The sequence below is a fragment of the Neofelis nebulosa genome, chromosome 10, assembly GCF_028018385.1.
Source record: "Neofelis nebulosa isolate mNeoNeb1 chromosome 10, mNeoNeb1.pri, whole genome shotgun sequence".
Lineage (NCBI taxonomy): Eukaryota > Metazoa > Chordata > Mammalia > Carnivora > Felidae > Neofelis > Neofelis nebulosa.
In genome coordinates this window covers 101565800-101581112 of record NC_080791.1, presented here as the reverse complement: position 1 = coordinate 101581112, position 15313 = coordinate 101565800, and the positions used below count along the sequence as shown (strand labels likewise).

The 15313-nt window shown below is 35.6% G+C and overlaps 2 protein-coding genes across 2 annotated transcripts; both read right to left on the bottom strand.

The window, feature by feature from the left end:
• Positions 1-1523: 1523 nt before the first annotated feature.
• Positions 1524-2474, bottom strand: LOC131488846 (olfactory receptor 8U9). The gene has a single exon (XM_058690692.1). It carries the CDS (start codon positions 2472-2474, stop codon positions 1524-1526), a length of 951 nt encoding a protein of 316 aa, XP_058546675.1.
• Positions 2475-12959: 10485 nt separating this feature from the next.
• Positions 12960-13907, bottom strand: LOC131488844 (olfactory receptor 8J3-like). The gene has a single exon (XM_058690691.1). It carries the CDS (start codon positions 13905-13907, stop codon positions 12960-12962), a length of 948 nt encoding a protein of 315 aa, XP_058546674.1.
• Positions 13908-15313: the final 1406 nt, after the last annotated feature.

The following is a 15313-nucleotide window of genomic DNA, read 5'->3' as shown; positions in this document are numbered from 1 at the left end:
GCCACTGAAATGTTCAAATAGTAGATGAATGTGTTTCATGAAAAGATAAGGAAGAAACTTTTGAGAACCTTGGATCAGAGTAGCCCTGTATCTCTATGATCCATCAAAATGTATAGTAAGATCAAAAGTAAACCCTGACCTAAGGCAAGTTTAAATATGATCTTCTCTCTCTAGCTCTTAATAACATCCTAGTTTTTTGTCATTAAGTATTTCTATGACCACTAGACTGAAAAAAATTATTTAATGATATGCATGAGTGGCAAACTAAAAATCATTCTCTATGTCAGTAAACATTATAAAATTATTGTCGCATTTATTTGAAACAGATGCATGCATACCTGTATCTATATCTATTGTATATTATATGTAATATCTGTATATAGATATTATATAATCTATACATCTGTATCTATATATGTATCTATATCACAGTTATCAGTTGTGTGTGGTAATCCTTATCTATATATTGCCCCCTCAAATTCATCAGCACAGCTGGAACTAGAACTCAGGTCTTTAGGTTCATAGAAGGAAGATATACAAGTACCCATTATTGCCGGTTACCCTTTCCATGTTGTTTAATCCTTAAGAAGACTCCAAAATGAGTATAATTGTCCTCATTTAATTGATAAGCTAGTGAAAGCCCACACACAGGCTACATTGTCCAATGGGTTCCTTTTGTTTTAAGCTATACCTTGATTAATAAGGACCAACTTACTGAAGGTTTGCCCACTATGAATCATATGATCCTTGCCAAATGTTTATGATGTTTCCATTATTTTAAGTATACTTATATGGAATGGATGATGCCCTTGGGATGCTATCCCTGAACTGCCTAATTATTATTATTTTTTAATTTAGATAATTGGAAAAAATATAGTGAGCTCTCATAGGCTTAAAAAAAAAAGCAGTTTACTGCTCTTTACAAAAAGAGTCTTTTGGGACCAAGCCAGGCTTACAGGTCAGTAGAAAGTTGTGTTAAATCAGTCACAAAGTAAAGTTAGGATGTAGTACTATTCTTTTTAAAAAATGCAGTATGCTAAATTATAATATGGAACAGCTTTATATTGTCATATTTTTTCTAAGAAATTAGCAAGTCAGAAAAAGAATATTTATACCATGTATCTTTGCTTTTTATGTGGGATACTGGTAATGTAGCCAGAGATTTCTGAACTGGGAATTTCTGAGAGGTGAAAAGTCTGAACTTTTGTCCATGTTCTTCCTGCAACTAGTTATGTAGGTAATTAGAGGCTTTTTCATTTATTTGAGAATTGAGAAAATCAGTACTTCTCTATGGACCAAAAATTAATTATTCTTAATACATTTTCCATTAAAAAATGAGAGTGGATATAAATTCTTACAGTTGTTTTTACATCTAAAATCTCGTTTTAAGTGAAAATGTTTTGAAAATTTCATTCTACAGTGAACACATATGCAGAAGTTGCATATTAAAAACAGGCATTCTGATAGTTTTTAAAGAGCAGACCATGAAGAAAAGCCTGTTTAGATTTACTCAAGTTACTTCCTTAATTTAATGAACACAAAGCCTGGTTTCTATTGACAATGACTTTCTTCAGAGCATCTTTCACCTCCTTGTTCCTAAGGCTGTAGATCAAAGGGTTCAACATAGGAATGATCACTGTATAGAAGACTGAGGCCATCTTATCCGTGTCTAGGGAATGGTTTGAGCTTGGCTGTAAGTACATAAAGATAAGGGTCCCATAGAATATGGTGACCGCCAGCATGTGAGAGCCGCATGTGGAGAAAGCCTTGCGCCTGCCCTCAGCTGAGCGCATCCTCAGGATGGCAGAAATAATGTACGTGTAGGAGACAAAGACGACCAGAAGGGAAGAAATGAACATGATCCCAGCACAGACAAAGATCCATAGCTGTTTGGAGTGAGTGTCTGAGCAGGTTAGCCTGAGGAGAGGCATGTCATCACAATAGAAATGATTGATGACATTGGAGTGGCAATAGGAGAGGCGAAAGGTGAGGATAGTATGAAATAATGCAACCAGGAAGCTATAGCTGTAGGGAACAACCACAAGCTGAATGCAGATTCCTGGGGACATGACAACCAGGTAGAGGAGAGGGTTACAAATGGCCACGTATCTGTCATAGGCCATGGAAGCCAGTAGCAAGCATTCAGCGGTCATGAAGGCCAGGAAACAGCCTAATTGAGTAGCACATGCATTGAAGGAGATAACATTTTGTTTGTACAAGAAATTCCCAAGCATTTTGGGTGTAATGACAGAAGAGTAGCAAAAGTCAACAAACGCCAGGTTGCTAAGAAAGAAGTACATCGGTGTGTTGAGTCTTGAGTCTGTTCTAATGACTAGGATCAAGCCGAGGTTACCAACTACTGTGAAGAGGTAGATAGATAAGAAAACCACAAAGAAGGGCGTCTTTAATTCCTTTCGATCTGTGAGGCCCATGAGAATAAAATCCTTTACGTGGGTGCAATTTATCTGAGCCATATCTTTCCAAGGCTTCTGCATAGGAAAGCAGAGAAAAGAGTTAAATTCAAATTGCTGCTCCTATGAGTAGTAATTTTATACTTTACTGTCTTGTGAAGAGGTTTAGTTGCCAAAATAGTGATTGTTAGTATATTGTGATTCTGGGAATGAGATGGAGAACAGAAAGAAATATATGCGGGAAAGGCATATTTCACTTCTCTCAAATCCATTGTCTATAGAAAGATGGGACCCATGGAATAGTCCACATTGTTGTCCCAAAGCTGACAGAAAAATAGTTTGCATTTTTTATCTTACTTTAATAATTTGTCACTTAAAGTCCCTTCTAGGTTGCAGAATAATCTTCATAGTTATATTAACAATTCAAATACTAAAAATGGGTAGAGAGGGTACAATGAGATGTTTATTGGTCTCATTTGATGTTGCTAGACCTTTATATAAAAACCATATTGTAATGCTCACTTTACACATGAGGAAGAGGAAACTGAAATAGTAACACCTGAAACAAAAACAGATGACTGGTCTGAGTATAGGTAGTTTGGTTTCACACTCGTATGTTTTTAACTCAGGAGACCATATCTCATCATTTTCAAATTTTGCTTTCTATCATACTGCCCACACATCGTTATCTCTGAAACATGAACCTACATGATCCAAGGGAATGAACCCTCACAAATTTTACAATATATTACGAATGAAAATAAACTGATATTTGCTTTCAAAGAGATTTGAAAATGTGTCTCTTTATAAGTCAATTTGTGTTTCTTTCAATTCTTTTTACCTTTTATTAAGGAAATATAAATTTAAATTATGTTTTTGTATTCATCCTCATTTTCTTACTTTAGGTTGGATATTTATTTTTCTTATTCATTTTGACTGACTTTCCTAATTGAACTATTGAACATCTAAATATAATTTATGGAAATCTATTTTAGGAAAGCATAAGAATTATAGAACTGTGTTCATACTGTTAATGTTAAATGTCATCTCTCTTCTCCTTTTCTTCTCCCTCTCTCTTTCTCTCCCTCTCTCTCTCTCACTCTCCCTCTCTCCCTCTTTCTCTCTCCTTCTATCTCTCTGTCTCATCTTTATACCTGAGAAATGAAAACAAATCTTTCTTAGATAAACTCATACAAACTGCTTTATACACTCTGGAAATTAAACAGGGAATAAATATACAAATCTAATAAAAACTTATGTTTCTTCAAATCTTATCCAGAGTTTACTAATAGCTCTTTTGTAGCTCTTACAACTATTATTCAACTTATCCAAAAACACATTTTAGTTATTTTTTGTTTGTTTCAATCAGTATGTTTATTGGGAAACACTGTGTGGTAAGTAAAAACTTTTAAGAAATACTGATTTACTTTAATTTTATCATAAATAAATTGTATATTCCTTTCTAAAACATTAATATTCATGGAGTTTTAATGTCTAATTACAGCAAGATGGAAATTGAGATAAATAAGAATTAGCAACCCATCTATTCCAGATACCTAATTTTCATATTAAAAATGAAAGTCAATCTAAGTAAAATGTTTTTTTAAAAGGAGAAAGGAACGAGAAAGGGAAAATAATGGGGTGCCTGGAGGCTCAGTTGATTTAGTTTCCAACTCTTGATTTTTGGCTCAGGTCATGATCCCAGCATTGTGGATTGAGCTCTGAGCTGGGCTCCATGCTCAGTGCTTAAGATTCATTCTCTCTCTCTCTTCCTCTGCCCCTCTCCCGCCCACACTCTAAAAAGAGGGGGGGGGAGGCAATGAAATAAAATTTTTATTTACTGGTCTGCTCATAAAAGATCTTTCTGTAGACTATTAGCTTTCAGACTCAACACTTTTGTGTCACAAACCACAGAAATAAATAGTTATTACATGATGGCAATGAAATTAATAAATATATCCAGAATGATACTCTCATTACCCGGCATGCACTTACCTTGCATGTTCTTTTGTGTTCGAATAGAAACTGTTCTACATATCAGATGAAGAGTTAATACCCAAAATCTATAAAGAACTTCTCAAACTCAACACCCGAAAAACAAAGAATCTGGTGAAGAAATGGGCAAAAGACATGAATAGACCCTTCACCAAAGAAGACATCCAGATGGCCAACTGACACGTGAGACAATGCTCCGCATCACTCATCATCAGGGAAATACAAATCAAAACCACCATGGGATACCACCTCACACCTGTCAGAATGGGTAACATTAACAACTCAGGTAACAACAGATGTTGGCGAGGATGAGGAGAAAGAGGATCTCTTTTGCAATGCTGGTGGGAATGCAAGCTGGTGCAGCCACTCTGGAAAACAGGATGGAGGTTCCTCAAAAAACTAAAAATAGAACTACCCTATGACCCCGCAATTGCACTATTAGGCATTTATCCACAGGATACAGGTGTGCTGTTTCGAAGGGGCACATGCACCCAATGTTTATTGCAGCACTATCAATAATAACCAAAGTATGGAAAGAGCCCAAATGTCTACTGATGGATGAATGGATAAAGAAGATGTGGTATATATATACAATGGAGTATCACTCGGCAATCAAAAAGAATGAAATCTTGCCATTTGCAACTATGTGGATGGAACTAGAGGGTATTATGCTAAGTGAAATTAGTCAGAGAAAGAAAATATCATACGACTACACTCATATGAGTACTTTAAGACACAGAACACATGAACATAAGGGAAGGGAAGCAAAAATAATGTAAAAACAGGGAGGAGGACAAAACATAAGAGACTCTTAAATATGGAGAACAAACAGAGGGTTACTGGAGGGGTTGTGGGAGGGGGGATGGGCTAAATGGGTAAGGGACATTAACGAATATACTCCTGAAATCATTGCTGCACTATATGCTAACTAAATTGGATGTAAATTAAAAAAAATAGAAAAATATATAACTACAAAAATATTTTAAACAAAGAATCTGTTTTAATTAATTGAAATATTACAGTTAAGATTCTAAAAATGGAATCATGATCTACTTACTAGTAGTTACAACACAGTTCCAAAAGCTACACGCTAGCATAACACACACCATCACCAATCTCACTAATCTGAGTAGATGAGCAACTTACCTGTAAACAGATCTAAGTAACACCTCCCATCCTGAACAATAAGCAAGACTGTGCACATTCCACCCTTTTCTTGGTTATGTCCAACTGCTACTCCCTTAGGAGCCTATCTCAATTAACTCATTCACTCTTTCAATAATATATATTGAGAACCATTCATTTCCAAGCACTACTGTCTGAAAACACAGCAGCCAAAGAATAGACAGTAGACTAGACTGGAAAGAAAGCTTTACCTCAATTTCCTTTATTTTTCTGGTCTCTTTTCTTCTCAATTGTTTTGCTTCACTACAACACACAAAATTCTGACATTTGTACAGACAAACCATTTTACTTTGTATTAAAAGTAAAGCATGAATTATATTTAAAAGTATATGTAAACTTTTATAATCTCATCCCTTAATATTTTTATAATCTCAATTCCATTCAATTCTCTCTACCAGCAGTGGACATCCATTGGTCCAGTTAATCAAACTGGTCTCCACTTGTCAATAACAGCATGCCCTTCCTTGTTTCTCTACTTTGTTCTTGCCATTTCCCGCGCAGTAAAACCTTGGTTTGCAAGCATAATTCATTCCAGAAATAGGCCTGTAATTTAAAGCACTTGTTTATCAAAGTGAATTTCCCTTTAAGAAATAATGGAAACTCAGATGATTCATTGTAAAACTCTAAAATATTCATATAAAAATGAATTACAATACTGTCATATAATACAGAATAATAAAGAAAATAAAAAATATAAAGACAAATAAACAATTAACCTGCATTTACCTTTGAAAACCTTCTTGGTTGATATGAGGGAGATGAATGACAGGAGCGTTATTGTCTGGGACAACTTTCACTATAACTAACGGAACCACTGCTATCTATTGGCTCAATGGAATCTTTTTATTTTCCTGCAACTTTAACAAAGAACTTATCCAATGATCTAGAATGAAGCAAAACATTCCCAAGTTTAGTCTTGTATGGAAAAGCAAAGGACTGTCCATAGGTGCTTAGAAGTGACAAATATAAATACACTATTTTACATATATATATATATATATATATATATATATATATATAATATAAATACACTAGCGCGAGTTGTGAGCTCCATCCAACGTTCTGAAAAATCACTAATTTCTTCCAGACACCAGAGCCTGAGACTGAGCATCCAAGCATGGGAGATGATCACCCACAATCCCGCAGTGAAAGAGAGAGAGAGAGAGAGAGAGAGAGAGAGAGAGAGATTGAAGATCCTTTGGCTTATTCGTGATCATGTTACTTTCAGCATCACGTACTGCTTGCATTGCAAGACATCACTCATTTATCAAATTAAATTATTATAAATGTTTGCTCATCTTGTGGAACACTCACAGAACAAGTTACTTGCAATCCAAGGGTTTACTGTGTACTCTTCTTTACAAGAAAAATGGATGAGGAAAGGAACATTCTTTTATCCTTAATGCCTGTTGAAACGTCATCTATTCTGTGAAGAGCTACTTCCCATGTTAACATATTTCATATTTTTTTCTAGAATCACTTGACACATAATTCATTTATAGTTCTCGCCACGTGTATAACGACCATCTGTATCCATACATCTTCCCTTTCTAGATGTTAGTTAGACATTTTAAAATTGAGAGCCATGACGGTTTTTTGTCATTTCCTAGTGCAGTCTCTTCTACATGTTAGATAATAAAGAAATAAATAGTAACATTCGGTTAACTATTTTGAGATTAATATCATAATAATTATATTTGAATATTTCTTCCTCTTATTCTTATGTTGCAGTCATTGCTTTGGAAAATATTTCTAAAGACACACTGGTGACCTTTGTCCAATTTACTCCCCACTAATCCTGCGTGAATTCTCTAGCTATAATAAATGCAGAGACACAGTTTTGGCATAGATTATAATCTGATAAATCATGGGCCTGATTTTTCCAAATTTCTTCAGAGATTCTGAACTGAAATTTTTATTTTCTTTAATCTGAAAGGAAATTATATATATGAAATAAAATACATATAAAATATATAATCTAAAAATAAAAATATGTATAAATAAATATATATTTAAATCCAAAAAGAAACACATATAAATATAAATATAAATATAAATATAAATATAAATATAAATAAATCTAATGCAAAATCAGAGAAAACAGTTTACTTTTATTTTACAAAATGCACTTGTCCATCATGTTATACTCTATTTAATTAAAAAAAATTTTCACATTTATTTATTTGAGAGAGACAGAGCATGAGTGGGGGAGGGGCAGAGAGAGAGAGAGGGAGACACAGAATCCGAGCAGGCTCTGGGCTCCCAGCTGTCGTCAGCACAGAGCCCAATGTGGGGCATGAATTCACAGACCGTGAAATCATGACCTGAGCTGAGGTCAGATGCTTAACCGACTGAGCCACCCAGGCACCCTCTACTCTATTTATTTTTTAAAATTCTTATCTTGAGCTGCTACAGGATTGTTAATAAGTCAATAAGTCAAAGCCCACCATTTTGAAATATATTCTTCTTATCTACCCAGGTAGAAGGTGCTCCTCTTTCTTCACACAATGGGTCTGAATAGCAGGTGACTGCACGCATTTATTAGTGTCTCTGTCCCAAAAGATCTTGCCTCACAGCATGATGCAAGCAAGATTATTAGAAAAATTACAGTCCCTGTTCAATTGATACCTCGAGAAAGCTTTTAAGGTTTATTGATGTGATTCCCTGTTTGTAAAGAACTGCATATCTATATCTCTGCCATTAGTATAGTATTATTGCTCTAAGGTTCTCCTAACTCTTAAAATATTATGATTAGTTAATTTTAAACATAATTTTTGTGATAGTAGATGATTAGTGTCAATCTTTGAGATTTGCTTTAAAGGGCAAGTGTGAATTACATTTTTAAAACTCTCATAACTTCCTGTGAGATGAGTATCTATTTCCTTTAAGGGCCTCCCCCTTAATACTGTATGCACAGGGCATTTGGTAAAAGCTCTGGGCATTAGTTTCCACCCTAGTCACTTTGACCTAGATGGTGAATAAGAAATATGTTGCCAATGGTGCATGGGGAATGAAGTGTGGATATGTGAATTTTATATACTGGCTATGAATTTAAAATTTTCTCCTATCCTTTGAGCAAAAAGTTAACTATAACACTGGGCTGCGATATAATGAAGAAGGGGATGGAGTCTTACATTTCTTTTCCATGATGTATTAAAAAGACACTGTGAAGGAGAAAATATAGCAAAGGCTTAAAAATCACATGCTGCTTACATTGTGTAAATGATGATCAAGATAGGGAAAGATCAAGATAGGAAATTGTATATGTTTGAACTACATGTTCCAGATATTAAATAATACTTTGAATGTATACTGCCTTTTTCTTCCTCGTCCCTGTTTGGGGAACACATCTGGTACAATTGGCTAAATATCCCATCTCTACTTGTGTCTTGTTATAAAATGCTGCGACTTGAGGTTTGGTATTGAGATGCTTGTCCATTATGTACAGTACAACACTTAAAAACAAACTAACAAAATCCTGAGGAGCAGTGATTCTGAACAAGGCATTCAATGCTGAATGTAATTAAAAGGACACTCTTACTAATGAATCAGAAATATTTGTTTATTTTTTAAATGTTTATTTATTTTTAAGAGAGAGAGAGAGAGACAGAGTATGAGCAGGGAAAGGGCCGAGAGATGGGGAGACACAGAATCCAAAGAATGCTCCAGGCTCTGAGCTGTCAGCACAGAGCCAGATGCAGGGCTCGAACTCAGGAACCATGAGATCATGACCTGAACCAAAGTCAGACACTTAACTGACTGAGCCACCCAAGCACCTCTGAATCAGAAATACTTAAAGAGTATGGGGCACCTCGGTTAAGTGTCTGACTACAGCTCAGGTCATGACCTCATGGTTCCTGAGTTCGAACCCCGTATCTGGCTCTGTACTGATAGCTCAGACCCTGGAGCCTGCTTTGAATTCTGTGTCTCCCTCTCTCTCTGCTCCTCCCCCATTCATGCGCTGTCTCTCTCTGTCTCTCAAAAATAAATAAACATTAAAAAATAAAAAGAAATATGTAAAGAGTTCAGAAATTACATTCGATTCCTCAATTCTTTTTTTTTAATCTTAAAATATTGTATCAGGTAAAACAATTAAATAAAATACAACTGATAGAAGACATTTTATAAACGGTCATGGAAAACCATACCTACATTTTATATGGGAGTCCAGAAACTTTATTCCATGAATCCTGCATGTATATTTACCCGATGGTCCTGTTTAATGTCAATCCATACCTTCCTATTCAGACTTGTAGCAATCACTGTCAGTATCCATAAGTATTTCATGGCTTAGCTCCTCCTAAGCATCCATTTCCTCACTCATGTCTCATCACAAACAAGATTTGTAAGGCATAGTGTCTGCGAATAAATGTATAACAAAATCATGCTCAGTGAACAGAACTTGGCTGATCAGACAAGTGTAGTAAATTAAGGATTTCCATCTTGTAACATTAGACTAGATCAATAATATTTTAACATCAACAGTGGGTGCATACTAAAGACTCTACATGGGACGCCTGCGTGGCTCAGTCAGTTAAGCATCTGACTCTTGATTTCAGCTCAGGTCATGATCTCATGGTTCAAGAGTTGAAGCCACGTGTCGGGCTCTATGATGACAGTGCAGAGACTGCTTGGGATTCTCTCTCTCTCTCTGCCTCTCCCCTGCTCATGTTCTATCTCTCTCTCTCAAAATAAATAAATAAACTTAAAAAAAATAAATTAAAGACTACATAATTTTATTCTTTCCTATTATTTAGTGGATCTATACATTCCCATACCTAAGTTCAGGGTAATAAGAAGATTCCAAAGGACTTTGTGGTCTCCTTGCTTACTAAAGCGTCTGCTCTAGCTGTCCATTCTAAAACTAGGACCATTCATCAATAATTTTACAACAAATTAAAGGAAACAAGGGACAATGCAAAGTATCCACTAAAGGCTTTGTCACGATGTTAGTATAACTGATAAAAGAAAACATTTTCGGGGAGCCTGGGTGTCTCAATTGATTAAGCATCTGACTCTTAACCTTGGCTTGGGATTCTCTCTCTGCCTCTCTCTCCCCCTACCCCACTCCCTCTCTGTCTCTCTCTCTCTCTCAAAATAAATAAACTTAAAAAAACCCCTAACATTTCTCTGGGATGCCTCATATTTATTCTCCCCAAATTGGGTAGTTTTGAAAGAATTTAACTTAATTAGGAAGGAAATTAGTAGGGAAGAGTTTAAAAAGGATTTAGGGGGCAGGTAATCTAAGGATAGCTCAATTACAATTCTTTCATGTCTATGAGTCTAATTTTGTTTTTTAGGATTGCATTTCTTTTCTTATATCATAATTCTTATGCCTAAATATTTAGTGCCTATACTTGAAGAAGATATTCAACACTGGAATTCATTTATAAGTAAAGTGAACATACCCAGAGCAGGTTAACATGATTTTCCATATACAGGCATACCTCAAAGATTTTGAAGCTTAGGTTGCACACCACTGTTATAAATAAAGTATCACAATAAAGCAAATCAAATGAATTTTTTTTGTTTTCCTAAGGCATATAAAAATTACGTTTACACTATACTATAGTCTATTAAGTGTGCAATAACAGTATGTCTAAAAAACAATGTACATAATTTAAAAAACTTTATTGCTAAAATATGCTAACCATCAACGGAACTTTCAGTAATTCATAACCACTGGCCACAGTTTACCATAACAAACGTTTGGAATATCACAAGAATTACCAAAATGTGCCAGAGACACAAAGTAAGCAAATGCTTTTGGAAAAATCATGCTGCTAGACTTGCTCAAGACAAGGTTGCCACAAACATTTTTAAAAACAGGAATATCTGTGAGGTGCAATAAAGCAAAATGCAATGAAATGACAGATGCCCATATCTCTTCCAGTTTAGTTCTTTGACTATCTGTCAAGACTCATTCCTAAGGGTAAGTGTGGAAATCAGCCATAGAACTGATTAAAATATGGATTTATTGACCTTTTTCTGGTGATCCTGGTTTAATAGGTCCATAATACAATCTGGTTACCTCTATTCAAAATTGTACAATAGAGATTGGTGTATACTCACTGATCAAAAACTCTCAAAAAACAGCAAAAAAGTCTATTACAACAACAAAAATTTTCCTTTAATGATACAAGGAATTCTCACAAACATGATCCCTGGAATGTCTAATGATATCAAGTACAGGACATATATTATACACAATAAAGAAGACTGAGAGAGTAGGGAAAAAAGAAAATCCTTCAGTAAATTTATGAATCAACACAAAAATATCAATGACTGTCCTCTGGGTCTTTCACTGGAAAGTTATATAAATTATATTAATTTCATTAAAATAATTTCAATCAGGAGCGCGGGGGGAGGGTCAGTTGGTTAAGTGTCCGACTTCAGCTCAGGTCATGATCTCACAGCTGAGGAGTTCGAGCCCCGTGTTGGGTTCTGTGCTGACAGCTCAGAGCCTGGAGCCTGCTTCAGATTCTGTGTCTCCCTCTCTCTTTATCCCTCCCCGGCTCAAGCTCTGTCTCTCTCTTTCAAAAATAAATAAACATTAAAAAAATTAAAAATTAAAAAAAAATTTAATTAAAAATAAAATAAAATAATGTCAATCATATTTAGTGTTCAGAATGTAAATTCATCAGTATTATATGTTTTTTTCAATCAGACAATAGTAAGGAGTTTTATTTTAAATATATTTTTCAGTTCAATTTTATTCACTTGGCTTTGAGGAGGATTTTAACTATCTGGATTATAGTTCTTCAAAATGCAGTGATCCACTATACCCCAACATACCCAGGCACAAAGCAAAAACAGAAACCAAAGGATAAGAAGGATCAATTTACTTCTCTCAGCTGTATTTTATTACTTTGTTCAAGTTTATTTACTTTTTTTAAACATATGTCTCTCCCAATTCCTGGAAATATTTCTTTAAAATTTTTCTTTTAACATTTATTTATTATTGAGAGACAGAGAGACACAGAGCGTGAGCAGGGGAGGGGGAGACACAGAATCCGAAGCAGGCCCCAGGCTCTGAGCTGTCATCACAGAGACCGACTCGGGGCTTGAACTCACAAACTGTGAGATCATGACTGGAGCCGAAGTCGGTTGCCCAACTGACTGAGCCACTCAGGTGCCCTGAAATATTTCTTTTAAAATTGGGTATGAAGTTAGTGAGCAATGCTTGTTTCTGTAACAACCTCACATTTCCAAGAACTTGAGTTTACTTTTTAATTCAAAGCTTCCCAAATCCTAGCTCCTTTTAATTCCTGGGATTAATTGTAAACCTATGTCAGCCACCTGTTTGCTTTCTCCGACATATGGTAACCTATCTTAACCATCTCATCATTTACCTATAGAGCTCTAAAATTACACTGATTTTAAAGAATAGCATGAAATTGTTAGAAATCTCTGTAAGGCAGCCTTCACATCCTTATTCCGCAGGCTGTAGATCATGGGATTCAACATGGGGATCACCAGTGTATAAAACACGGAAGCAATTTTATCGGTATCCAATGAGTAGTTAGTTTGAGGCTGCAAATACATGAAGAGAAGGGTCCCATAGAACACAGTGACAGCCATCATATGTGAAGCACATGTGGAAAAGGCCTTTTTCCTTCCTTCTGATGAACGCATCCTTAGAATGGACAAAACAATGTTGAAATAAGATACTACAACTATTATCAAGGATAAGACCAAATTTGTAGCTGCGGATATAAATACTATTGTCTCTGGAAGGTAAGTATCAGAGCAGGACAATGTTAACAGTGGGACAATATCACAGAAGAAATGATTGATTACATTGGAAGAGCAATAAGACAGAGAAAATATACAATATGAAACCACAATACCTGTGGAAAAGCCATAGAGGTATGTGAGGGATACCAGCAGAAGGCAGATCTGTGGAGATACCACCACCATGTAAAGCAGGGGGTTACAAATGGCCACATAGCGGTCATAAGCCATCACAGCTAACGTGAGCACCTCCGCTACAATGAAAAATAAGAACCCTCCCAGTTGGGTGGCGCATTCATAGTATGAGGTGGTTTTCTTCTGTACTAAAAAATTGATCAGCATTTTAGGGGCAATGACAGTAGAATCGCCAAGATTGATGATAGCCAAATGGCGCAGGAAGAAGTACATGGGGGTTTGAAGCTGAGAGTCAACACTGGTGAGGGTGATGATGCCCAGATTCCCTGCCATGGTCAGCCCATAGATCACCAGGAAAACAAAGAAGAGTGGAATCTGGAGCTCTGGGCGGTCTGAGACTCCCATGAGAATGAACTCAGTCACCAGGGTGAGGTTCCCTGGAGCCATGTAAGGGTTTGGAAACTCATCTGTTTGGAGAAGAAAAGGAGAAGTGGTTACAAACTCTAAAGATTTATTTTTTAGGACTTTCATTAGGCAGTAAGGGTAATTTCTTAGGTGAGATTTCCTGGAATGATGTATGAATCTAACTCGGTTATTGAAATCAAGGTGCTAGGACTAGTAAACTACAGTCATTTGGAAGAGAGAAAAAGCAAGTGCAGCAAATTAAATAGATGACCCAGCTTCATTCATTATTGGAGGATTTCCTTCCTCACATTCTTATTAAGTTTTGAATATCTTATTAGCTTGCCAGGTATTTGAAGCCATGATTTCTATCTTATATGTCTCTTGAGTACGAAAAGCCTTGAGGAATTGTATGCCTTCAAAGAATCCAATTTCTCCTTGTGATTTCTTAATCTGGGACTTGTTGCTTTATTGTAAGATTGGATGATTCTAGTCACTATCCTGCCCCATTTTCTTTATCCTATCTTTCTATAACTTCTAGCTAATGGACATTGAATTTGCAATTTCTACCATCCATATCTGTTAACTGTTTTTTTCTCATTTTCCATTTTATTAACCCAGACAAAAATACTTGGAAATATGTCTTTTTTTTACGTTTACTTACTTACTTATTTATTTATTTATTTATTTATTTGATAAACACAGAGAGAGAGAGCATACACAAGCAGGGGAAGGACAAAGGGAGAGGGAGAGAGAGACTCCCAAGCAGGTTCCACTCTGTCCTTCCAGAGCCCAATGCAGAGCTCTACTCACAAACTGTGAGATCATGACCTGAGCCAAAATCAAGAGTTGGGTGCTTTACTGACTAAGCCACCCAGGTGCCCTGGAAATATGTCTTTTATTTTTTAGATGACTTATTTTCTCTTCAGCTTTCTGAAAATAAGACCTGTAAAAATTACAAATCTTTGTAAAACAACCCATTATGCTTTATTGGATACTATTTCTTTTTCCTTTTTTTTTCTCATAACTTTTCCTTCTTGCCTCACAAGTTATAAAGTTCCATCATGGTTATTTTTAATCAGTATTTTTAATTTATAGAATATTATAACATTATTTTAAAAACATAATATATCTGGCCTTTGTTTTTAGTTGAACTTTATCTTGACATATTTTCCTACTTTCGACATATTTCACTACTGCAATGGTAATAAACATCCTTACATTATAAACCTCTATGATAATTTCATTGCGTATATTTCCCAACGGATCAGCATGCTATTATAATATGACTGAATATTTTCCTAGAGTTGCTTGTTTCGAGAATGGTCATCTGTTCCTAACTGAGCCAATTAGAATCCCTTCCCAATTACGACTGATAGTTCCAGTGGTGGGCACCTGTCCAAAAGAGTACCATCTTGTGTTACATTCTAGAGAATCAAGACTATATCATC